At 38.5% G+C, this 27,846-nt stretch overlaps 1 protein-coding gene across 1 annotated transcript in view; it reads left to right on the top strand.

Moving 5' to 3' along the window:
- The window catches only part of Odad2 (outer dynein arm docking complex subunit 2), a 154,721-nt gene that overhangs the window by 91,913 nt on the left and 34,962 nt on the right, over positions 1–27,846 (top strand). Inside the window, exons 19-20 of the mRNA XM_075971115.1 lie at positions 17,625–17,813; positions 19,563–19,784. Of these exons, the coding sequence (XP_075827230.1) occupies positions 17,625–17,813; positions 19,563–19,784 (411 nt within the window). The remainder of the gene's footprint in view (positions 1–17,624; positions 17,814–19,562; positions 19,785–27,846) is intronic.

Genomic DNA, 27,846 nt, shown 5'->3' with positions numbered 1-27,846 from the left:
TTTCATAAATATCTTTTCCTAACCTTTTGTTTTCAACTTGTGCATAGTCTTAGATCTCAAATGGATGGATGTCTTGTATGCATCATATTGTAGGAGTATGGCTTATTTTGTTACTCCATCTTGACATTCTTGATTGAGAGTTAATTCTATTTAAAATGATTATTGACAGGGAAGTACTTATTTTTGCTATTTTGTTGCTTTTTTCTGTGTGTGTTTTATAGCTTTTAACGTATTAAGGAAACTCTTGTTTCCTTAATTACTTCTGTCCTTTGTGCTTAGTTAACTATTCATAATGACTATTTTGATGATTTTTCTCACTTGTCTTGTGCATGTTTTATATTTTCTTAATGGTCACCATGGAAATTGTAAAGCTGTGACAATCTGTGTTAACTTGATAACATTTTAGTTTCAATGACATATAACTCTACTTTTTCTTCTCATAGATTTTATGTCATTGGTGTTATAAATACCCAGGAGTGTACTTGACATTATTTTCTGCATTAGTTTTCAAATCTTGTAAAACAAAAAAAAAAGAAGTAGAAAAAGAAGAAAAAGAAGCAGAAGCAATACAAAATTGCTGCAAGAATTGTAATTATAATTTTCTTCTCTTTTCCTTTACTGTAGACCTAGATATTTTCATATGTCTAGATTTCTTACATCTGTAGGCTCTCTTACATAGCAGGTCTACTGGTAATTGCCACTGGTTTTGTTAAAGTTTGACATTCTTGTAGGACTATTTGCCATATATAGAATTTTCAGAAGACAGATTTACCCTTTTCTATGTTAAATGTATCATGCCTGTCATTTGGACTGAAGTCTTCTTTAGAGACATTTATAATGAGGTCACTTGTATATGACTCACTGATTTTTTTTCCCTTGCCACATTTGGAAACTCTTTATCTTGGAATTATTTGAGTATTGTATGTCTTGTTGATGCTTCTTTGACTTTAATGTTTGTATATCTTACCGTATATTTGGAATATTTTAGCCTGGAGTTCTTCAGATAGTGTCACTTTCTGGTATTCATCATTTTTCTTCTTTGATGTAATATTTTCAAGAGAACTGCAGTGGGGACCCACAGCCAATTCATGATCTCAGGGGGCAGAAGCCACAGAGGCAAAATGGAAGGTGCACAGAAATCACAGGCACCAAGTTTCACGAACATCCCAGGGCAACACATCACAGGGAAATGGAAATGACAAAACGTGTGCCCACAACTAGTTGGAAGTTCAGACATTATAAATCAAAGTGTGTCTATACTTCCTGATCCTGCCTTACCAGGCACATTTCCTCTCTGCCTGTTAAGCTTATGTTACAATCCTCTGCTAAATTTTTCCATGCAGGCATCATATTTTAGGTTCAGAATTTCTGTTTGGTTCCATTCATAGAAGAATTTCTATTTTCTGACATTTTCATTTTCTGACAGTTTTCCTGGTTTCCTCTAGTTCTTATTTTTACTTTGGGTATACTTAAGTTTTAAAACCTTTGTCTAGTAAGTCTTATATATTTGCTTCTTTAGAATTGGTTTCAAGACATTTATTTTGTTGTTTCAGCTAATTTCTGCCTTTTTATTTCTTTGTATTTTGTCATATATTTGTTTAAAATTGAGTTTTTGAAAATCAGGAACCTCTAAAAGTATGTATAGACTGGATTGGACAATATGTACTATGTTACCAGCTAGTAGAAACTTGGTATTACCCAGAATGAAAATGCCACGCTTCTTGGGTCTTTTATGGGCATATATTTGATCTGAACCTTTGTACATATATTTATCACATATACTTAACTATTTTTACATGTCTGGATTTCTCAAAGAACCTCATCCCCACTTCTAGTAGTCATGCATGTTTTGTTGTTTCCATTTGCCTTTATAGTATTAACCTGTGACATTTGTGAAACTAAGGTCCTATCAATTTCCATATACCTCCTATCTTCCCTGTACCCTCTACCACCAGAGATCCTGACTTGGCCACAGTGCTCTTTGAGAGCTCTGAGTAAAATAAGATAGAAATCCCTTAGGCAGCCTATAGCCACAATGTTGAAAATAATCTCCATGCTGCCTTTTGCAGCTCCCTAAAAATTGAACTGTGGTCTCCTAATGGCACATGCTCCACCAGGGAAAGGGTAGAGGAAGCAGGTATGATACTGTGAAGGACACTTTCTATTGGTTTGGCAATTTCTTCTTTGCTTTGGATTTCTGAACTGTTTTCGAGAGTTCCAACAGGCTTGCTTTAGTTACTCTGTGCAGGTGTTTACTGATTTATGGGAAAATGTGAGCCTGTCACTTCATAGTCCACCATATTGATGCTGTGTCCATGTTTTCTGGAAAAAAGGGAGCCTTTAATGTTAACGAGGTTTCCAAGGGATGGCTCATTTTGCTGCTTTGCATCTTTCAAGATTCTTTGTCTTGCCACGGTTGGCCTATGATAACTTAGACCTCCTTGAGTCTATCTTACATGACATTTCTCAATTTACTTGGATGCATAGATGAAAGGTTTTAACATACATACAAAATGTTCGGCAATTATATTTCAAACATTCTATCTGCCTCTTTCTTTCTAGAACTGTCACATGTAAATACTGATGTACATGATAGTGTTCCAGGTCTCTGAGATTCTGTCGAGTCCTCTTTATTCCTTTCCTTTGGCTCCTTAGATTACACAATCTTACTTGAGCTGTTTACTGAGTGCCTCTTCCTCTTGCTCCTTTGATCCTTTTTTCTTTCATTTATTAATTTTTCACCTACACTGAATAATTGCTACCCCATAAAATCTATTTAATTCTATTTTAAAATTTTAAATCTTTTTATTTATATTCTTTTATTCCTTAGAAAATTGTCAAAATTTAATTTGTTTAGGTATGATTTTCCTTAGTTTCATAAAAATATTGACAATAGATAATTTCTATTGTAAGGCTAACACTTTACAAGCTTCCTAGAGTCAGATTTTCCTAACTGCTATTTTCCTTGGAGTAAATGTTCTACTTTCTTTGGATCATGGTTCTCAACTTGCAGGTCATGACCCTTTAGGGGATCACATATCAGATGTTTAGTTATGATTCATAACAGTAGCAAAATTGCAGTTATGAAGTAGCAATGAATAATATTATGGTGGGGTCACCCCAGATGAGGAGCTGTATTAAAGGGTCGCAGCTTTAGGAAGGCTGAGAGTACTCCTCTAGCTGTCTCGTAATTTTCATTGTTCGAGACCAGCCTGGTCTACAGAGCTAGATCCAGGACAGGCTCCAAAGCCACAGAGAAACCCTGTCTCGAAAAAAACCAAAAAAAAAAAAAAAAGAAAACACTTTAGACCATGATTTCAAGACACTGAAAAATCAAATTCATTCCTTTCTAGAGATTTTTGTTGTTCTCTCTCTCTCTTTCTCTCTTTCTGTGTGTGTGTGTGTGTGATGTGTGTGTGTGTCTCATTTTTTTTTGTCTGTATTACAGATTACTAGTTCTGTGCCTGATCCCTGAGGTGTCTGGTTGGCCAGTGCACTCATTCATTATTTGTAGAACTCTTTCTCAGTGGCCTGGCATGTTTGTGTTTTCCACCCTTTAATAACAGCCACTGTGGCACATTATGTCACACACTCAACGTTCCATTTCACTTCTGTCTGCATAGAACCTCAGGATCAGCTAAGATAAACAATGCATGTATATGTGGTGTTTTCCTCTCTCCAGGATGGTGCTGGAAACTTGCTAGGCCATTTATGAGTGTCTCATTTCCAAAACCTTTCTAATGTTTTCTCCAGGTTCTTGTTTGCCTCTGTGGATTTTGTCAGCTTCCTTCCAGGCCAAGCCATCCTCCACCTCTATGAATGAAGATGGCTCGTTTCCTTTTCATCCCCCTGTGTTTGCTTGGCTGTTCATTTTGCTTGACAACATGCTTGAAAGGATAATGAGTGGCCAGAGCAGGAGCTGGGAATGGGGCAATTTAGAACACTGAAAAACCAACTATTCTTGCTGAACGTTCTTGAGTATGAGTTCTTTATTACAAGCCTTCCATGAAGTTTGAGAATTATTGGGGGAAAAAAATTCTGATTTTTCTATTTTTTATTGTTTTTGAAATTAACATAGAAACTAGTGTGCCATTATGTTTTCTTTTTTAATTTTAGTTTTTTAAATTTCATTTTATATCCCATCCACAGTTTTCTCCCCCACCTCTCCTCCCACCCACCTCTCCCCCAGCCTTTCACCTATCCACTCCTCCCAATGGTTAAAAGCTCCCATGGTAAGTGAACAAAGTCTGGCATATCAAGCTGGGGCCGGACCAAGTCCCCCCCTTAAGGCTGAGTATGACATCCCACAATAGGGAATGGACTCCAACAAGTTAGCTTATGTACCGTGGATAGATCCTGATCCTACTGCCAGGTGCCTCACAGATAGTCCAAGCTTCACCACTGTCTCCCACATATGCAGAGCCTAGTTCAGTCCCATTGAGGCTCCACAGTTGTCGGTCTAGAGTTCATTAGTTTCCATGAGCTTGGTTCAGCTTTCTTTATAGATTTCTCCATTGTGATCTTGAGCTCCCTTGCTCATATATTCCCTCGTCCCTCTCTTTGACTGGACTTTCTGAGCTTGACCTGGTGCTTGGTTGTGGATCTCTGCATCTGGCTCCATCATTTTCTGGATGAAGGCTCTGTGATGACAGTTGAGGTATTCATCAATCTGATTACAGGGAAAGGCCAGTTGGGCTCCCTCTCTGCTATTTGATAGTTGTCTTACCTAGGGTAATCCTTGTGGATTCTTAGGAATTTCTCTAGCACCAGGTTTCTCCCTAACTGCACAGTGACTCTCTTTGTCAAGATCTCTCTTTCATTTTTCTCCCACTCTGTCCCTCTCTCCTATCAAATGTCCTGTTCCCTCATGTTTTTATCTCCCATTCTCTCCCCTTTACTACTGCCCTCTTCATCCCTGTCCCCACTTTACCCAAGAGATTTCATCTAATTCCAGTTCCTTGGTCAATCTATGTGTCCCTCTTAGGGTCTTCCTTGTTAACTAGCTTCTCTGGAGCTGTGCTTTATAGTCTGGCTATCCTTTGCTTTACATCTATTATATACTTAGGAGTGAATACATACCATGTTTGTCTTTCTGAGTCTAGGTTTCCTCACTCAGGATGGTTTTTTCTAGTTCCATTCATTTGTCTGAAAATTTCATGATATTATTTTTTTTTACAGATAAGTAATACTCCATTGTATAAATGTACAACATTTTCTTATCCATTCCTCAACTGAGGGGCATCTGGTTGTTTCCAGGTTCTGGCTATTATAAACAATCTTGATATGAATATAGTTGAACTAATGTCCTTGTTGTATGAGTGTGCCTCCTTTGGGTATATACCCAGGAGTGATATTGCTGGGTCTTGAGGTAGATTGATTCCCAGTTTTCTGAGAAACAACCATACTGATTTCCAAAGTGGCTGTACGAGTTTGCACTCCCACCAGCAGTGGAGAAGTGATCCCCTGACTCCACATCCTCTCCAACATAAACTGTTCTCAGTACTTGTAATCTTAACCATTCTGACAGGTACAAGATGGTATCTCAGAGTCATTTTTATTTGCATTTACCTGATGATTAAGGATGTTGAGCAATTTCTTATATGTTGTCTCCTTTGCCAATACCTTCAAGACTACTTCCCACTTTCTCTTCTATCAGGTTCAATGCAACAGGATTTATGTTGAGGTTCTTGATCCAACTGAACTTGAGTTTTGTGAATGGCAATAGATATGGATCTATTTACAAACTTCTACCATGTTGACATCTAGTTATGCCAGCATCTTTTGTTAAAGATGCTTTCCTTTTCCCATTGTACCTTTGGACTTCTTTGTCAAAAATCAGATGTTCATAGGTGTGTGGATTAATGCCATGGTTTTTAATTCAATTCCATTTATCCACATGTCTGTTTTTATGCCAATACCAAGCTAATTTTATAACTATAGCTCTATAATAGAGCTTGAATTCAAGGATGGTGATACCTCTAGAAGTTCCTTTACTTCTACAGGATTGTTTTTAACTATCCTGGGTTTTTGTTTTTCCATATGAAGCTGAATATTGCTTTTTCAAAGTCTGTGAAGAATTGTCCTGCGATTTTGTTGGGGTTGCACTGAATGTGTAGACAGCTTTTGATAAGATTGAATGTGTAGACAGCTTTTGATAAGATTGCACTGAATGTGTAGACAGCTTTTGATAAAATTGTCATTGTGTTTTCACACATCAGCTTTTGCTCACTTTTTTTCTGGTGATCTTGCTGTGGGCTCCCATGTTTGGAGGGCCTTATGGTAGCCTTCCAGGCATGTGTCTTGTGTATTTGTTCTTCAACTAAACAGAGGCAATTGAGGTCATCATTTTGACCCTGATGTTGCAACATTGGAAGCAGTAACAGCACACTTTGATCCATAATCACCATCACACATTAATTAGCCTTCACAGATTTAAAATTAATAAATCTCTAACATTGATATTGAGAGTTGGATACTTGAGTTTTTAAATTACTTGAGATGATTTTGTTCAAAACAAGGACTGAGGAATAGTTAGTTTGAATCTCACAATACAAAACATAGTATCAGATATTCCTGAGATCTTTGATTTGCCCAGGATTATACAAATAAAAAACGGTTTCAATTATATAAGGACATGCAAAATTATTACCTAATAACTGTTAGAGGTGTTTGTCGCTTCATTTGCAGATTTTAAACCAGCTCTAAATATGTAGTAAAAGGCATGCTGCCATTTGAGTTATTACTTTGAACACATTTATAAGAGTAAATAAATACAATTCAATAAGTTTCCTCTTTTCTCTTCCCTCCTCCTACCTTCTCACCTCCATCCATTCCTTTATTTTCTCTTCATAAAAAGGTGGGCCTCCCCATGGATATTCAAGTCAGTCATGGTGTATCAAGTTGAGATGAGACTAGGCACCTCCTCTTCTATTAAAGTTGGTTGCAGCAATCCAGTAGGAGGAATGAATTCCAAAAGCAAACAGCAGAGACTGCTCCCACAGTTAGAAGAGTGGTAGCTTCAAGTTTATTTTATTAGACTAACATTTTGATCATGTAAACCATTGGTAACAAACATATTCTCAAAATAACACCAAAATAGCTCAAAAATTATTACCATATATTAGGTACCTTGATATATTATCTTCCTCATTCTCTTTCTCTTTTTACACACACACACACACACACACACACACACACACACCCTTTAACAACCTTCAACTTTCTGGATAAAGACATTAAAGTTTAGAGAGGAGAAGTAATTTGCTCAGTGTCATGCCGTTAATGATCATGGACCTAAAATGTATCTCAAATATTCAACCCAGTGTGTGCAAACATCAGAATGACCTGTATTCTTATGTTGCCAGCTCCCATGCCCATGCATTTTGATCAAATTGGTTTTGGATACAGCTTGGATATCTTGGTCTATTTCTGCTGCTGAACTTACCTCACAAAAATTAAAACAATAAAAAAAATTGTTTTCTATGGTACAGGGTAGTCAAGATCAAGGCATTGACACCATGTCTGTTGAGGGTTTCTCTCTGTTTCTGAGATGGTACACATGGCCAAAGGCAGAAGGGCAAGAAGGCAAACCCCATTCAGTAGACCTCTGCCCTCACTACATAATCACCCCTAAACATGCTCTTACTACTGTCACATTGGTGATAAAATTTCAGATGAATTTTAGGACCCAAATCATAATATTGAGCTGAGGAAATTTTAAGAGTTCCCAGAGTAGTGCTAATATGCAATAAAGCTCAAAACCCAGGTTTGTTTTGTTAAAAAAAAATATATCAACTACATTTTTGCCTCTCCAAGGAATTTTCTAAAACAAGAATCATCAAATGCATTGCTTACATCAAAAGATTCAACCACCTCTCTTAGTTTTTCCAAGGTCTATACAAAAATAAATTCTACCAGGTGAAATCTACATCCAAAAGCTTGTATCAATTATATGGAAACTAGTCAATTTAATTAATGCCATAAAGGGTATTTAAAATCCCTTAAGTGCAAGATAAGGGTGTTGTGGATATGTGGTAATTTATGAAAGGCAAGGACAGATTTCAGCTGGCTTCAAAATTAAACACAAACACAGCAACCTGACTGCTGAAATTGCTTGTACAGTTACTCGGTTCACAGCAGAAGTCCCACGTCTAGATCACAGAAGATAAGAGTCCCAGCACACTCTTCTGACTGGACCACATCTGGGAATCCATGTTAAATTCTGGGTGTGTTTTAAGAGGAACGTCGATAATCGAGAGAGGAGACCTATGAAAACCATTTAATATGGAAAATGGTTAAAGATATATGAATACAAGGCAGATGGGACAGCTGTTTTCATACATTGGGAAAGCATTCACACAGATGAAGCTTTGATATAGTCAATGTGTTTTCCATGTGGCATGAGTTTAATAGACTCTTTAGTGCTAAATGGGTATGTGGACCACATAGGTATAGAAAATGGGACACAAGAACTACAGCTTAGAAAACAATCTCTGTAAAACGAGGGCTCCCTGTTTGGGGGACTTAGTATTTCATGGGAGCAATTCTTCCTTTTGTGATTAATATTTTAAGTGTTCTTAGTCTGGTTCATGCAACTTAGGGTTTAGAAGTGTCTGAACCTAAACAGAAATTCACTTTCCTTTCTAAATCTGTGTTATAAAATACATGTGTTTGTTTATTTGTTTTAAATTTTAAATATATAATAACTTTAAAATACATACAAATGTGAATACACAAAATATATGCAAATATATGTGCATTGAGTTTCTGAATCACATCGTTTTAAGATGTGTATTTGTTTAATACCTTTCCACTACATCACTGGTGTAGAATGTTGTGTCATTAAATCTGCAAGCGTCTGGTATACAACAGCACCTCACAGTTTAGAGTTCCTTATTAATGCGATATTCACCCAAGTACAGGCAGCACAGAACACTGCTAAGTGGGAAACAAATAAGTAACACCATTTTTCTGGAATGTTTAAGCAGATTATCCTGAATTAGGTTGAGTTAGGGGAAAATTAGAGCTGTTAATTCTCATTATTTTTTGAGGGCCAATTGGATTAAAACTTCCTTCACAGTAAGTCTGGATTGTAATGCTTGCCGCATGTCTTCTCTTGAATCTAATTTGTATTGCCTTTGGTTCATAGGGAGAAGGATGGCAGACAATTCTCTGATTCTGGTTTTCTTAAAACCTGCATTTGAAAGTGGAAGGAAATTTGAATTTAAAAGTAATTCTTTTAGGCTGGGGGATTTGTTAGCTGCTGGGATAGAACAAGGGTCTTATTGTGACAGCCTTCTACAAGTAACACACTGTTCTCAAGTATACATGGGTTCTGCTGAGACTTCTAAAAGGTTTAAGTCACTACATTTTTAGGGTAGGATGTCCCTGTTGAGTTTTGGATTCTCTAATATGCTTTTCAAATGTGAATGAAAGGTTTTGAAAGTTTTATATGCAATGTGCTATTTTAAAATCATTTTGAAGTACTATGCTATGTATCATACGGCATCTTTTTTATAGCTCTCTGATTGAAAATTTTTGTCTTGAGTCATATTCTCCTGGCCTTGTGCATGCTTTAAAGTCATATTATGTGTGTGTGTCATGTCTGCAGAAAACCGCCTGCTCATTTTGCTGGAGGTAAGAGAAAGATTCCCATACCTGTGTCTGGAGCACTCTCTACCTAAGCACACAGCTTTCTGTTCTATGCATTCATCAGCAAATAAGATCTTAATATTTTCCTACCAGTTAACTTTTTAACAAAATGTTAGTATTTTGCAATCTTTACATCTTTGTCTCATTTGTGTATCCCACTTGATCCTGTTTAATCCGGACTTGACACCTTCTCCTACTTCTTCAACAGCTCCACCTCTAGTAGCACAGAGGGTCTTTTTTGCCTTCCACTGGCTGTTCACTCACAGAACTTCACATTGTTGGGAGTGACGGCTCCCCTAAGCTATAAGGGGTCTTCTGAGCACCTTAAGCCAGAGTTAAAGTGATAAGTACAATCATGAGTGCTTAGGTTCTGTACTCAGTATAGAGCGAAACATACTCAATTTCTGCATCTTTCTAAGTAGATTTACTATTGGTTATTCTTGGCGAATGTTGAAAACCAGGTCTGTGCCGGGAGGTCCTAATACTTCCTTAGGCTATTTTGTCAGAATCAAGGGAAAGGCATGTGTATGGAAATCCTTCCTAAACTGCAAACAATTAGGCAGCATTATTTTTATTATTCTTATTTCTAAGGATTTCTCTTTACAGATGCATGTCTGAGTTGTGTAGAACAGGATTGTACCATGGTGAAACTGGTGTAGAGCAGTTTCTAGGATATTTGAGGAGGTGGAAAATGCGGTGACTTTGCCCAGCTCTTCAGCATTAGTGCAAGACAGCTTTGGCAGAGTAACTGTCTTTTCCACTCTCAAATATACCATCTCCCTTTCCAGAGAGACTACGTGAGGCAAGATGTCATAAGTTTAAAACCTTTAAATCTGAAAAGAAAAGAAGTTTTACCTTCAGAACAAATAATCAACTCTTCAGGGACCAGGGGCACTCAGAACTGGCATTTTTATTGTCCCTAGAACTGCAAATTCCTTAAGACCGAGGAGGGCCAGGATGTGGGTCTCAGCTGAGATATTGGCTCCCTGGGTCTCATACCATCCACCTTAGGAAGTTCGAGGATGAGAGACAGATGTAATCATATTGTCATTCTCCCCATTAAAGCCCCAGTGCCCCAACTGATGCAGAATTGGGAAGCTGATAGATAGATCCTTGAGGCTTGCTTCAGAGAACTAAGACTGAACCCCAATTTGACTCATTGACGTCAACTTACCAATTTAAAGTCCAACATTCTTTTCTTTTAGGTGTTTGTGACTATGAGTATTTATGTATCTATCAATCATCTAGCTAGCTAGCTCTGTTTATTATTATTTTTGGCAGCGCTCAAGATTGAACTTAGGACCTTGCATACGATAGACAAACGCTCAACCACTGATCCTCATCTCCAGTCCTATGCTGAATATTTTCTTTTTTTTTATTTATTTTTTTATTTTTTTTAATTTTTTTTATTTTAATTTATTTATTTATTAAAGATTTCTGTCTCTTCCCCGCCACCGCCTCCCATTTCCCTCCCCCTCTCCCAATTAAGTCCCCCCCAGCCCGAAAAAGCAATCAGGGTTCCCTGTCCTATGGGAAGTCCAAGGAACCCCCACCACCATACAGGTCTAGTAAGTTGAGCATCCAAACTGCTTAGGCTCCCACAAAGCCAGTGCGTGCAGTAGGATCAGAAACCCATTGCCATTGTTCTTGAGTTGTCAGTAGTCCTCATTGTCCGCTATGTTCAGAGAGTCCGGTTTAATCCCAGGCTTTTCCAGACCCAGGCCAGCTGGTCTTGGTGAGTTCCCAGATACTTCTCTCAATCTTAAAAAAAAATCCATCAATATTACTGAAGGTCAGCTGAGTAATGAACGGAACTGTAATCCCCCGGGGATTCTGCAAAGATGGCCAATGTCCTCAGTTTCTTTTTCTCTTTGCTTGATGATGTTTTACTGTTCCCAAGGCAGGGTCTCACTATATCACTAAGGCTGGCCCCAAACCCAGGCTCGTTTTCCTTTGTCTCCCAAGTGCTAGGATTAGACATTTGTTGCTCTACCTAGCCAGGCATCTCTAGTCTTAGAAAAAGAGGCATGAGAAATATCACTGCAGCACTATGAACAAAAGGCTGCAGACACTTCTGCTGCAAATATCAAATCATCTGTTGACTCAGCCTCTTCACAGAGCCATAAAGACAGACTACCTCCCTCATCTTATTCTGCCTTTCTTGGTGTGGTCAATTTTGATAATACTTTAAAAAGTAGTAAAAATAAAACTTTTCAAGAGACTCAACTGACATCATCTCACTTCTCACTGGTGATGCTTGGACCCTTAAACAAATAATGGGGGGTTGTCCTGGAGATCCATGATAAGCTTTGGCCAGTCTAGGGTCACCCTGGATTAGAGAGAGTTTCCTCTCCCACTGCTGTATGGGTGGCTAGGGGAATGGTTTTTGGGTGATGTGGGTGTGGGTGTGTGCTGTGTCGGGAAGGAGACATAATCCTGCATAAAGGTGCCTCACATCAGAACCCTATTGCAATCCACTCTGGACTTACATTTATATCCAGAGGAAAGATGGTTAGGATACCAAACACAAGCCTGCATATGCCCATTTATCACAGTGATATTCATATTGGTTAAGATATGACACTGATTTGAGTGTCCATCAACAGATAAATGGGTGATGCCAACACACAATGGAATATTATTTAGTCATAGAGAGGAATGAAGCCTTGCATTTGCACAAAAATTAATGGAACTGAAGGACATTATATCAAGACATTATATCAAGAAATAAGCCAGGATCAGAAATACCAAATATTCTCTTAGATACAGATGCTAGAAAATATTAACACCTTACTGTTTTGTGTTGGATGATCAAAGAATTGTGTGTGTGTGTGTGTGTGTGTGTGTGTGTGTGTGTGTGTGTCTTTGTCATATGTCTGTGCCTCTGTGTGTGATGTTGCTGTGGATTGAAAGCAGAGCTTTACATACAACCAGGCAAGTCTTCTACTACTGACCTAGGATTTGTATTTTTTAAGTCTAGCAGTGAGAGGAAGATGTGTCTTTATGAGTAAGTTTTCTCAAGGATTTTATTTCCGTATGCTCTTGGGTTTTACTTTCTTGGAGAGAATTCTCTAAAATTACACTTTAAATTCCTTTTCTACTGTTTTGCTCCTTTTGGGGCTCTCATTTGTGTGCTGTTTTCTCTGTTCATTCTTCTGCAGTTTTGTGCTAATTTTATTTGTATCTTCTATTTAAAAAATAAAGTCTTTATTCTTTTATGTTTTCCTACTAAGTTAGTCTGATTTCCAAAATGGATCTTTCTTTCCTTCCTGATTTTATTTATTTATTCATTTAAGACAGGGTTTCTCTGTAGCTTTGGAGCCTGTCTTGGAACTAGCTCTTGTATACCAGGCTGACCCCAAACTCACAGAGATCCGCCTGCCTCTGCCTCCCAAGTCCTGGTATTAAAGGTGTGTGCCGCCACCAGCCATCTTATTCCTAATTTTAGATTTTTCATTTCTATTTAAAACTTGTTTTGTTTGATAATCACAAAATATACAAATTGTTGTAAATCAAATTTCTTTTTCTTTTTTGGTTTTCATTCAGTTCCTTTAGTAACTAGGATCTAGGGTGTAGTTCAGGGATTCAGTGCATATCTAACATGCACGAGGTCCTGGTTTCTATCCCCAATATTGTCAAAAGACTAACAACATCAACAATAAGTAAAATAACAATGTTATATTGTTCATCTAGTTTGTTTTGTAAATCTTGCTTCTTCTGTGTATTCTTATCATCTGTAAACACATAATATTTTTCTTCATTCCATATGGCTTTGTTATTATCAACTCCTATTGAAAATGATTTCAGTTTTGTCATATTGATCAATTTTTGCATTTATATGTGTGTGTGTGTAAATGTGCGTATGTACATACATGAGTACACTGGTATATGTATGCATGTATGTGGGCAGCCTGAAGTTGAAGTCATGTGTTTTTCTCAATTGTTCTACAACATATTTATGGAAGAAGAACCTAACCCTGAACCTACATTCAGTAATTCTACTGTCTATTGGTCTAATAGTCAACTTGCTCTGGGATCCTCTGTGGTTATAGGCTGAGGCCTCCTGCCTTTTATGTGGTTCTGGGGACCTGACTTCCTATACTTTATTCATAGTGCTTTATTCATTGAGCCATCTCCCCAACCTTATGTTGCTCATTCTTAAGAGAAGTGATATTTGCTAGTGTTTTTATTTATTTATTTTGAGGAAAGAGTGGGAAAGGATGGTTTGCATATTTGGTAGCTATTGAAGTTTTTGATGTAATTTTTCCGGCTTGATAGCATTCTAATGCTCAAAATTTAAATGGCTCCCATATTGATCCTGTCTGTTTCCACGGCAATGGGAGAAGGTTGCATTGCCTACTGAGTCTTGCTTGGCTCTTGTGTTTGGGTAGATCGGGCTTGTTGTCCTGGCTTCCACCTTCCACTAGAAGATTAGTTTGGCTTATTATGCATGTGGGCTTATGTGGGGGGTCTCTGAGGCCTTCACGGCCTACAGAGTGATAAGTCCTAGGATGCAAGAAGGCAGTTCAGCTCAACGCAACTCAGCAGACAGTGTTGGTTCAAACTTTCGATGTCTGTCCCAAATAGTTTATTTTAGGTATACTTTTAGTCATTATATATCAATATTTATTAATTATAAAAATTGAACAAGGTTTATGCAAATAAAACTTAAAAGAAGATATCAATGTCTATTGGGAAGTAGAAATTTTGTTTTTTTTTCATGTACACAACCAACCAACTGGAGATTTATACTATCTGTTTTTGCTTCTATTTGTTTAATTTAAACTCAATAGTAAACATTTTTTGATAAGTATAAATATTGCACTTTTTACTTAACATAAGAATAACTTGGGTCCAAGGGGCTACATTATTGAGCACTGCTGTCAGCTACAAATGACAGAATTGCTATTCTAAGAAAACAGAAGTGTTCATCGGTACAAATGTTGTTTTATGCAGTAGGTTGTTTCCTACACAAAGATAATAAGAAAACACATTATGAAATTTGTTTACAGCATAGAGTGTCTCCGTTGTTAACAGAAGCATCTCACAGGCTAAATGAGCAAATCCAGAAAACAGAGTTGCTCACTGAATCAATATTTATCAAAGTCTGTTGACAGCTATTATGAATTAGCATCTACTGTACTTTTTTTAATCTGACTTCATTATTTGCAGCCTGCATACCTAAATTAAACAATTCTGTGGAGGGGAAATGATTTTTATATGAACTTTATTCAGATAATGCTTTGCGAATGGAATTCTTTCTGGAAAAGGGCATTGAAGAATATACAATTCAGAACTGTAAACATTTTTTAAAAAAAGGGAAAAACTAACCAAGAACAAGAAAGACAGATAAAATAGAAACTTGAAGTCTTGAAGGGATGGAGGGTGACTGGGGTACGGGGAAACTCGCGTGCACATCGGACAGAAGGGAATTTTGTGAAAACAACAGTGTTAAATGACTTATATAATTAATTCGAAATTCATAGCAATCAAGATATGTATCATTTACTTCACAGGTACAATAAAGAGATGCCTACAGATTTACATTATTTAATCACAGCAAAATTTGGTGCAGATTATTCTGGTGATAATCAAGTCAATTCCATGACCACCACAAAGCATACATACATCTCTCTGGAGACCACAGTACGTTAATACACACCAGGCATGACTACACTGACACTCTGAAAAATCTGTAAAGACAAACTGACTGAGAAAAATGATAAAGGTGTGAGGGAGAATTTGGTGCTGGGAAATCTCCTGCCACACAATTGTGGAAAGGTCACCAGGCCAGAAAGCACATCCTCCCTAGCCTTCTGGGCAGAACACGGGTTTTGTATTCCTTCCTTTGAAGGAACAACCCTGGGTGTTTAGCACACCAGGTTCACTTAGTCCGTGTCTGTGACATCTGTGACAAAGACACCTGTGCCCCCTACAGGCTTGCAATTGGAAAGTCCGTGATTGTGAGCAAGTGTTAACTGTGAGACGCTAGTGTGTCTAGTGAATAATAGATCACTGCCCACCTAAAATTTAAAGTTCAAGGTAAAGGATAAAGACACCATTTACTCCCTATAGTGGTCTATGCTTTGAGTGAAGTATTTTAGGAGTCGCTTAACCCCAGTTCTCAGCAGATATTAGAGATGGTCAAGTTGAGGCTAGAGATGAAGACCGGGCCTACAGGAACCATGCTTTGGAGCTTCGATTTTATCCTACATCAGGCTTCCAAGGAAGAATTTAGGAGGTGTGAGGATGTGAAAATCAAATTAATGGTTGCTAAAGCACACATGACATCTTGCCTTTACACAGGATATAATCTGTCTTATAAGGTTCGGCATCTGTAAATCAGTTTGAAATTTTAAGTCAGTTTTAAAGATCCAAACTAGAACTAATCATACCTACTGGGCAGGATTGTTGTAAAGCTTAGTTGGGCTAACAGATTTACCGTTCATATAGTGTCTCAGAGATGTTAAACCCCATTATTTGCGCCGGGCGATGGTGGCGCACGCCATGCCTTTAATCCCAGCACTCGGGAGGCAGAGGCAGGTGGATCTCTGTGAGTTCGAGACCAGCCTGGTCTACAGAGCTAGTTCCAGGACAGGCTCCAAAGCCACAGTGAAACCCTGTCTCGAAAAAACAAAAAAAAAAAAACATTATTTTCATAGGTCCCTAGCCCTTAAGGTAAGGTCTCTGCTGTTATCCGCCTGCCCTAGGTGTGCTGTCTGTCCCTTCCCTTTTCTATTGCCATACCCGGCTCTCATAAAGACAGTGTCCTGTGTCAGGCTTTCATGAGATTTATACACTCCTTCCTCAGCCCCATGCTGGCACTACAGGTTTGCACCACCCTGCCTGGCTGGGACCATGTCATTTCTTAATACACGTTTAATTCCCCCACCAGATGATCTCACCACAATGGCCACATCACAGATTTTTTGATATAAGCCCCTTGTAACCCCAGATCATTGTCGAGGCCCTTTTGTGGTCATTCGAGGAGATGTCAGAAAGTGCAGTCCAGAGCTTTGGATGCGTTCTTGGCCGTGGCTGAGGAGTTCACACAGGCCACTCAGAATTTTTCTTTCAGCCCATACTGGAAATATGGGACTATTTGGGAGCCCACGTGGAACCACATTTTTCATATTTTTGTGCTTCATGTTTATTATTTTGCTGCTAAACTGTCCCCAGGCATAGTTCCTATGGTTTGTAGGCATAAGAAGGCTTTGCTGTGGTTTTCAGAGAAAATATGTGTTTGACAAGCTTCTATACGTGAATTATAGTGCTGTTGGCCATGGTGATAACATATGTATATACCATATATATAAACATATATATATATTTATATAATACAGATATATAAATACCATCATGATGACTCAGTTGGTAAAGTCACTTACTACTAAGTCTAACCCCTAAGTCAGATCCTCTGGATCCACATGGTGGGAAGAGAGAACCAACCCCTGCAAGCTGTTCTCTGACCACTAGTGTGATATGACAAGCATACCCCCCCCAATAAATAAATAAATAAATAAATAAATAAAGATAAGTGTGGTTGTTTAATATATAAGCTGAGGTGTGCTCAAACTGAAAAATACATAATAAGCTTATATATTGATCAGTTGACAAAAATATTGTCCCCAGAATTTGTCAGGACCTAACTCTATGTTTCCCCCAATGTGCCATGGCTCACTATTGTTACTTCAATGTTTGCAGTGACTTTATATAACTGCCTGCAGATACAAAAACCAGCTGCATTTTGTTACCTTTCCAGTAGCTCCTATGGTAAATATTCAAACCAATCTGTGTATACCTGTTGTGAACATATTCACTACAATATATATAAACATACACATATATGTATAGAGTTTGAAAATATAGAAATCTACTAAATTTTTCTTTTATCTTAAAATATACCTAACAGCCTTATTATTAATTTCTTCCTTTTATAAACTAGCCTAAAGGAAGGTATTTCTCTTTCCCAGGACGCTGGAGAAATGGTTCGTTCCTTTGTTGGTGGTTTGGAACTTGTGGTCAATCTATTGAAGTCAGATAATAAAGAGGTCCTGGCAAGTGTCTGTGCTGCTATCACCAACATAGCAAAAGACCAGGAAAACTTGGCTGTCATTACAGACCATGGAGTAGTCCCTCTGTTGTCCAAACTTGCCAACACAGTAAGTAACATCTTGTTTTCACGGGGTGCTCTCAAATCACAGTGCAAAACTAGGAAAGTGAAGTCCAGAGACCTGAATCCAGGTTTAGTGTCCATTGCTTATGAAGTGTAGGATTGTACTCAACTCATTGAGCTTCCCCAAACTTATGGACACAAAGGCATACAATACAAACAAAATATTAACATGCAAAGTCTGATAAATAAAAGCCTTTTTTATTATTTGTTGTTGGCAAGCAAAGTTGTGGCAAATATAAGTGCTGCTATGTAAATGCTAGCTGTCATCTCCCCTGCTGCTTAGCATGTAGTTGTTCCTCTCCAGTTTAGAGGCCTGAACTGTGACAGTCTGGAGCAAGAAGGCTTTAACAGTACTACACTATTTATTCAAAACTGACCCCACCATGCCCAGAGGTATCTGTATGAGCAGAGCTAGAGTACCAGATGGCAGCAGCAGGACAAAACAGAAATGCAGTCACTGGCAGAACAGTCAGGGTATGACACCCAGCACTTCTAAGAGGACCTGTCAGATGCAGAGGACGTCAAGTCCTCTGTGTCAAGAGAACAGGACAATGGAAAAACCACAATATACTCAGTTATGCTGTTCCTCTATGAAGTAATTCTAAGTAAAAGCCAAGTTTACATAAAGAAAATGCATAAAGGACAGTAGAAAATCAAGTGGATGCCACTGTATGGGCTGCCCTGTCCTCTCCCGTTCAGAAATTAAGGTGATATTTTGGGGGTGTCTCTACAGGTAAAAACACTTGCCATTCATGTATGAGAATTAGAGCTCAGATCTCCAGCACCCACAGACATGTCAAGTGAATGTACTGGCCAGTCTGTAATCCCAGAGCAAAGGAAGCAGAGATGAGGCATGCACATGGCAAACTGGCTTCAAGTGAAGAGCCCCCACCTCAATTTGTAGAGTCAAAAGTGATCAAAGACAACACCTAAAGTCCACCTCTGGCCCCCAGGTACACAGCCCACACACACATGTATACCTATACAGATGCAAACACGTATGAATGCCATGCACATGCAAAAAAGGTGCAATGGGAAATAAATGTAGGTTGAAGGAGTAGAGTTAATCCACTCATCCCAATCAAATTTGTTCTTGAAGAGTTTCCAATATTCTAGAAATCGTTTTATTCCTAAGTAACAATAATTCATAAGTTCTTTTACATTTTATTGTGTATGCACATGTCTGTGTTGTGTATGCATGTGTGTATGTGCCATGATGTACACATGGAGGTTATATGACGCCTTTCACCATGAGGGGCCAGGATGGAACTCAGGGCGTCAGTCTCAGGGGCAAGCCGTTTATCTACTGGTCTCTCACTGGTCCTGATTTGTAAGGTTTTCCTATGGGCAATCAAGCTTCCTGGAACAAATGATCAACACTAGACATCTGTCTCATCTTTGATAGTGTTGTTTACACGCAGCTCACAGAAAACTCAGGAAGGCTGGGCCCTTTAACCCCAAGATTCAAGAGACAGAGGCAGGTAGATCTCTGAGTTGGAGACCAGATAGGGTTACCTACAGAGTTCAAGGTCATTAAGAACTACATTATGATACCCTTTACCAAAAAAAAGGAAAAAAATTAAAGAAAGAAAACCCAAATGCTAGTTCCTTCAAGGTACTTCCTAAATAGCCACTGAGTGTTTCTGCTGACTCCCTGGCATCTTCGTGGGTGATAGGCATGGACTCAGCTTCCTGGAATCTCTGCGATGCACACTCATTTCTTCCCCTTGTGCAGAACAACGACAAGCTGAGGCGCCACCTGGCAGAAGCTATCTCACGCTGCTGTATGTGGGGAAGAAACAGAGTGGCCTTCGGGGAGCACAAAGCGGTGGCTCCATTGGTGCGTTACCTAAAATCGAATGACACCAACGTGCATCGAGCTACAGCTCAGGCCTTGTACCAGCTCTCAGAAGATGCTGATAACTGCATCACCATGCACGAAAATGGCGCTGTGAAGGTACGCGGTTGGAAGTTGGTGCTCTAGTGCATGCTTGCAAATGTAGGAACATTGTTCTACTGAAAGGGGGCTGGGAAGATGACTCAGTGGGTAAAGTGCTTGCTTCAAACTGCTCAAGCAGGGACACCTGAGTTTGGACTCCAGGAACCCATGTCAAGGCCGGGTGTGGTACTCTGAGGAATTGGAGGGTAGAGACAGGCAGATCCTGGGCACTCAAAGAAGAGTCAGTCTAACTGAAATGTTGACTTTAGGCCTTCATGAAATATCAACTTCTGACCACATACACACAAAGAATAGAGCATGCCCATGCATATGGCATCCCATAATACAGCCTTTTACTAAAAGGGACGTTTGAATACAAAACTGTTCATCAGGTCACAGCTGCATCTGAGCCCTGCTTATCATGATTTGTATTATAAATATGTGTGGAGATGGAATTTCCTTAATCAGAGACTGTGTTGGGGTCTTAGTAAAAGAACCATCCCTGAATTTGAATTAGATTAGACAATGTATAACCCATGGACATTGATTAGCATTCATGATTCTCTATGAAACAGTTTCCCTAACACCTAAATGAATAATAAATGACAGATACATCCACTGCCATTTGTGAATGGCAAGAGAAGCGGCTGGAATGATTCTAGACTAAGGTTCAACTGCTTTGACATCCTAGCAAAGGATTAATCCAAAGATAAACAAATTGTTTAGTTTTGTTTCTGCATCTGATTTTATATACTTTTAGCTAACATATACTTATGAGAGACTTTCACACAGACTTGAAGTATACGTATGTATTTGAACATTTTGATGTTGATCCATGCGAGAGTGCTCAGGTGTGTGACACACATCTAAACCCAGCATTCGAGAGGAGGCTAAGGCAGGAGGACCACGATTTTGGGAATACTCTGGGATAAGTGGTGAGACAGAGTCTCAAAAACCAGAACAATCACCCCCAAAGAAGCACAAATAAATAAATAAATAAAACACATTAAATCTTTTAGACTGCTCTGACCTATATAAAAAAATAAAAATATTCTGTTTGTAACTTGTCCCCTTGCATAACATAATTTTGTTTGACACATTAATTCTGAGCCTCTGTCAACCAGATGCATTTGCATTTGAAATATTTTGACAAGAGTGAGAAACCTCTAGTTAGTCATCTCTATCAAATCTAGATGCATTGGTGCAAAACATCTTATGAAGAATAATACTTCTAAAACACCAGCTGCAATTTTCAGTCGATTATTTTAATTTATCATTAAAACTTTTTATGGTTAGAAAATGAGATGTTAATATTTTTTACATTAAACCCAAATTATATTTAAATGTGCCAATATTTCCATTATAAATATGTTTTGTGGCACGTAAATTAGATATTTGTGCTTTTTCAAGCAAAAATTAAAAGATCTGTCATGAAAAGGAACTTTGTGACTATCACATTTTTACAGTAGATCATAAAAAGAAATCAGCTTGCTAAGTCAGGTGGCTTCAGGCTGACATAAGTGTTGTCCCTTTATATGACTGCATTCACACTTTGAAAAAAGAGATGCCTGGTTTTCAATCATGTGTCCTGCAGCTGAACATTAGCCGTTGGCTTCCATGTGTGTACACATGTATGTGACCCCAGATGTCCATGTGTGCACACCCATAAAAACTTACACATACACCACACACACAAATAAATACAAACATAAGATGATAGAAGCCTGGCTTTATATGGAAGGTATCAAAACAGATGTAGACTGCCCAGCTAAGTTGGCCTTTCTTCATTCCCACCCTTCCCAGAGCACCAGACCTCACAGAACCTCAGGAGGATATGCCCCCCACTTGCCTTTGTAGCCCATAGGTATGGCTTCATGGGAGCTTCTAGATTAAACAGTTTAGGAGCTACTTTGACATAGCAGTAACGAAAGCCTCCTGTTGAATTCAGACCCCATGGTAATAAAGAGGATTCCAATAGATGAATAAGACAAGAAAACGTTGGTGTGTAGCGAGGTATTTCAGGTCCGTGCGGTAACTATGCCACGCTGCCATGTTAAACACGTAGCAGCTGGGGTTATTGTTGTTGATTTACTTTATGTCCACTTAAGTTTCATTCATTCTTGTTTTCCTGGTTTGGTTTGGTTTGGTTTGGTTTGCTCTGTAAGTGGCTGAAACTGTCTTTACCAGATGGTGTAAGTAGGAGGCGAGGAGAGGGTCATCACACTTCAGGGAGGCCCGGGGTCACGAATAAGGGTATACTCGCCATTTTCACCACTCAGTTTAGAGAAGCGTGGGGAGTGGTTTCATTCTCACCTTGGGGACATGTAAACTCAGAAGAGGACCTGTCAAAAAGAACTTGAAAAGTTAACCGGTTACCCAGGAGTTCTAGGACCAAAGGATGAATGGGTTTCAGAGGGTTTTAGGTTTCAAATCAGTCAAAAATGTCAACAAAAATTTCCTAATTCAGTTATGCTAAAAAATGATCCTGTGTCTGAGGCTTCCCTGGTTAGAACATCTTTTAAATTTACAAATGACTCCCTGCCCTAAATATAATGGGATGAGAATCACTCCGCCAGACCTCTGTGATTCAGGGGCTTGTATCTATCATTCCAACCTTGTAGCTATGGATGCAGACATCTGATGAACACTAGATTGAACATATTGAAAGTCAGATACTTCATAGCTACTTCTTAATGGGTGTGGTCTCATCTTGAGGTGAATAAGAAATTGCAGAGGAAATGGACAACACTAACCCCTCGCTAAGGCAGAAAGAAGGCATCAAATTGAAGGCAGTGAGCATCTATGGAAGGCACTGAGTCTCTCCCATGGTGGCGTGTCATTTGTTTTCATAAATGTTGTACCAGGCAAGCAAAAGCTGCTATGTGGCTATAACATAGGGAAATTAAAATGAAAAAAAATTGCAGAAAAAAATAATCAGAAATATATCACATGTTGGCAGAGAAAGTCAGGAGCAATTCAACTTGGACAGAGCAAAAAGGGTTACCTTGGCTACCTCCTAGACTCTAGTCATGTGATGGCCAGGGAGCAAGAAGAAAGGATCCAGAAGCTGCCCCATGGAGAAAGAAAAGCGACCCCTTTTATATGAGCCAAGTGCCAGGACTTTAGAGACAGTTCATATAAGGATCGTCAGAGCCTATGTGATTAATAGACTCTGTGTGTCTTCTATCCATCAAAATTCTTAGTTAAACATTATCATTTCAAACCATTTTCCCATATCTCAGATATTCCAAAACATAAGAATTGTCCACTAGTGTAGGAATGGCAGTCTAGTAAATACACACCACATGGAGACATTTCTCTGATTAATGTGTTTTCTTTGTATTTTAAAATGTGCTCAATTTGTATTTTCTCTTTGATTATTATGAGTGTTCAGTAAGATTATATTCAAATTTAATACTGTTTGCATCAGATGTTTTTCTTATTTCACTTCTTTAACTTTAAGAGATTTTATAGCATGATTGAAGGATAATTGCCAGAAGCATTCATATGTTTAAGGTGTGCACTCCTATAAGTTTACACACACACACACACACACACACACACGGGTTCTCCCTGCCCCTGGGACCATGTCCTTAGTATGTCTTCTGTTTGACTTTTACTTTGCTTAATTATTTTCACGTTCATCCAGATACTTACAAGTATTAAGAGTTCTCTCTTTCTCCCTCTCTCCCCTTCCCCTGCCGTGTGTGTATAAAGAAGGGGAGGCAGAGAGAAAGAGGTCTATGCATGTGCACATGTATGTAAGGGTCTACTAGGCCATGGATGTATATACAGAGGTCAGAGTTTGATGGTGTTTAGTGTCATTTTCCAACCCCATTGTTTGTTTGTTTATAGATGAAGTCTTTATGTAGCTCTGACTTGGCCTCTATGTAGACTAGGCTGACCTTAAACAGGATATACATTCTGCTTCTGCCTCAGGATATCCAGCTTTAATCCGTGGTGCTCAGCTACAATGCACGCTATTATTCCAACTTTCTTGTATCTGTTGAGACTTGCTTTGTATACAAATGTATGGTCAGTTTTGAAGAAAGTTCTAGGAGGGCAGAGAAATGTTGTTTTTAACTTTTACAAGCACCTCTAACCAAGAGCCCACTCTGTCAGCTACCACAAATACATGAGTTATATATATTTTTAAAACAGGAAAATTCTTAATCAAATCAAAGAAATAAATTTAAAAATCTAAGTTTCAACTGGAAAAGAGAGTATTAAACCCACCCTCACTGTCTTGGCATAACATGAGCAACAGCATCAATTTTTAAAGCCACGTAACTTGTTAGGATTGAGAACACACATGATATTCTTATTATAATTAGAACATTGTCCACAAATATGTGTAGGTTGTGTTCTGTGGCTCAGTATGTCAGCGTTTCTCACAATGTTGAGCACAGGGAAAGAGAAACTGTTCTTCAAAGGAAACAGAGGAGCCCAGAGAGTATAAATCTTCTGAAGAAAAAGCTGAATTCATACAGTAAGGACTGATTATGCATTTAGAATGTCCCAGTGTGTGATATCATGAATGTACACATGGACTTAGGGTAGGCAGGAAGTTGAAGAACTTGGCTTCTCAGTATCTGTGTGTACAGTCATTTTAGGCTATTATTTTATTTGTTCCTTATAAAATGTAAATAAGTAGAGCATGCTACTTAAAAATGCTCTCTTCAAGCTGAAAATAGGAACAGATAGGCTCTGGAACAGGGCGCTACATTTCCTGTCAGTCTGACTCATATTACCTTTGAAAGGCTTTAAAGGGAGATTGGTGTCATGCTATCTGATGGTCTTCTACAACATCTGCCCTGTTATCCCGGGAACAGGAAAACACAATGGGTATTTAGTGGACAAGGCCACGGTGGCTTGGAGGCAGCTGGCATAGGTTCTCCTTGCATTAGACCCCTGCTGTTGCTCAGATGGCCAAGGACTGCAGAGAAATGTTGCTACATCCATGCTGTTCATTATGGGTTCACGACAGCATGCAACAATCTCACCTGCGTGCTTGTTAGTTGCGTAGACTCTCGGCTCCACTTGCCTGACAGATTGAAATCAACACTTCCATAGGGTTCCCAGAGGAGCCACATGCAGCCAAAATTGGAGCAACACTAGACTCAAGAGAGCCTGTCCCTTACACAACTCTAGACAAGGTTATGTATCTATACTAAGTGTTCCTTCCATGGCTGGAGATCAGAAATCCAGACTCACACACATTAATTTTTTTCCACAAAATTGACTTGATATATATGAAAGTTGACTTATATGTGTACCACTAAATGAATTTCCATATGTTTTCCAGACTTTTTATATTAAATAATTTTTTAAAGAATTCTAGTTTAAAAGAAGTGTGATCATTGATTTCTCTAAGTGCTCCTTAACTATTTCATATGATTATCCAAAACTACCTATTAGATGAGTCCCATAAGACTTTGATTCAGTAAAGTAAACTTTCTTTTTCTGGTGTTATTGACATATTTCTTCATATCTCACAGAAACATTACTTTCTTGTAATGGCCTAGAATTTGATGAGCTTGTCCACAACTAGATTATTAATCTTCTTAAATAAATTACTCCTCCTTTAAACTCTAATTTTCAGTACCAAGCTCTCCAGCTACCTCTTAGTAAGAACAAATTCAGATGCAACCACTTTCTGCCAGGCAGCTGCTCTTTCCTCTGTTTTTCTGGGTACCCCACTACAGCACCCACTACAATCACATAATGTGCAGACAATGCACATATGGGTTACTAGCATGGCTTCTCCATTATTCATTACCAGTGGTTCAGGTGGTCTTTTTCTAACCTTTGGAATTTTCATGCACAGAACTGTATGTAGATAGGTGGTTGGTTTCCATTTTATTCCAACACTTTGTTATCATAATGAATGGTTTCAACCTATTTTTTAAAACTGTTGCACTGGATTCTTTTCTATTTTTTCTATATCATTCCTCTTTGATATCAAAAAACAGGGAGAAGAAGTATGGATTTTGGGTTGGCTGGTAATAAATGACAAGTTCTTTCAAAATTCATGTCATAACAACCGCCCGCACACTATCATCCCCATGTTTGTATCTCTAGCTTGTCCTCCCGAGAAGTGTTAATATATGTCAGATGGCTTTCATCATGTCTTCCACTGAGTTTCTTTCAGGCATGCTTAACTAAAGGGATACGTGCTTGATAATTAGATGATTACTTATTCCCAGTGCAGTCTGACTTTTCATTCTGTAACAACCTCACCCCATCCCTCAGATTACATGCTAGTAATCTTTAGGGTTTTGCCTATGCTTGCCATATCTCTTGCTGTTAGGATAAGCACTGGTTTCTAATTTGTTCCAAAAAATTTATTTAAATTTATCTTAGATACCATTCTCTAGCTTATTCTAAAGAATATATAACATGTTACCTTGAACATAACCACACTCACTGTTTACAACTTCTTCTAATAAGAATTCAACATTCTGAGGAACTTGCTATGAGTAACTTTTATACACTTTTGCACAAATCACAAGAGTGGAAGTAAGTGTGCTGCCAGGAACACTCTTGGCATGTCTGTAGTGGATGCGATGACCAACTAGTGCTGGGCATATACCCAGAAGCAGAGCCGTGGTCAAGAAGCATAGGTATAATTAGTTTTAGTAATTAAGTGATTTTTTTAACTCCGTTATTTCATGCCAAATGAGAGCGCAAATTAGAACTTAGATAAATAGTATTGCTTTTTGAGAATTTTAGTTAACTGATTTGATTTTCTCTCATTGTTATTTAAATTTAAAGACTTCACAATAGATAATTACTTTGGGGACAACTATTTCATGTTTATCTATTCAAACATGATCCATGGCTTTATAGGCTCTTCCCTTGCCTTCCTTCCCTCCTTCCTTCCTTCTTTCTACCCATCTGTCTTTCTAGATGTTGGTAATTGAACCCAGGACCTTGAACATGTTAGTCAAGCAGTCTTCTACTGAACTATACATCTGGTCCCTACAGAAATTTTTCTTACAGACAGTTTTATGTGCTCTTCAGTTTCCTGTTTATTCTATCCTTCAGAGGACAGAATACAGCCGAGTGCCTTAAGAGCAGGTATACTTCAGAATGGGGTCTGTCTACAACTTTACTGAAACCAGAAGAAAACACACTACTTGCTATTTGGTGTCAAGAATAACCACTTAGCTACTTGAGAGTTCTAATCAGTAACGTGTTGGCTGCATAGGCAAGAAGATCTTAGTTAAATCCACGACATCCTTGAAAAAAATATCCTGGGCATGGTGATGTATGCTTGCAATCCCAACACACTAGGGAGGTGGCACCAAGGAAAAACCTGGTTCAGCTGACTAACCAGCTGAGGCACCTGTGTGAGCCCCAAGTTCTACTGAGAGACCCTTACTCAAAAAACAAGGTATCTGACTCTAATAAGGAATGACACTCACAGTTAACATCTAACCTGAACATGCATCTTGATGATAAGAACTATCTGGCAAAAAGGATAAAACTGGACTTTGAATTACTTTCTGTCATTGTTCTTCATAGAAATACTATTCAAAAAGACAGATTTTGCTCTGGCTTCCTAATTACCATTTGTCTGAAAAATAACAAAAAAAATAGTTTAAAGTTTTAGTTCTTGGCTTTAGCTTATGTGATGAGCAGAATAGTCCTCTTACAATTTATTGTCCTTTCTTCCTTCATTTACTTTACTATTTTTTAAAGAATCTTGCCCTGTTTGCCAAAGCTAACCTCAAACTTGCCTCAGCTTCCAAAGCAACTAGTATTAGAAGGACCTATCAATGTACCTGGTGTGTGTGTGTGTGTGTGTGTGTGTGTGTCACAGGGGAAAGTTTAACTTAAACAAATTGTCTCTGGTGGTTACAAACAGATCCTTCCCTGAAGAATGGAGCACAGATGAGCTTTTGTGTTGTAGAAGGTGCCCCACCACAGAGCCTCATGACCAGAGCCTATCACTGGGCTCTATCAAGAGTATTTCAGACTAAATGAGTGAATAAAGAAGTAGACAGGGGCCCGGTTATACGGGGGACTTCAAGGCCACCTAAACATCAACATCACAGCAGGGATGCAGTCCTATTGT

Source organism: Microtus pennsylvanicus, chromosome 4, assembly GCF_037038515.1.
Source record: "Microtus pennsylvanicus isolate mMicPen1 chromosome 4, mMicPen1.hap1, whole genome shotgun sequence".
In the NCBI taxonomy this organism is placed as follows: Eukaryota; Metazoa; Chordata; class Mammalia; order Rodentia; family Cricetidae; genus Microtus; species Microtus pennsylvanicus.
This window is presented reverse-complemented; position numbering and strand designations above follow the sequence as displayed.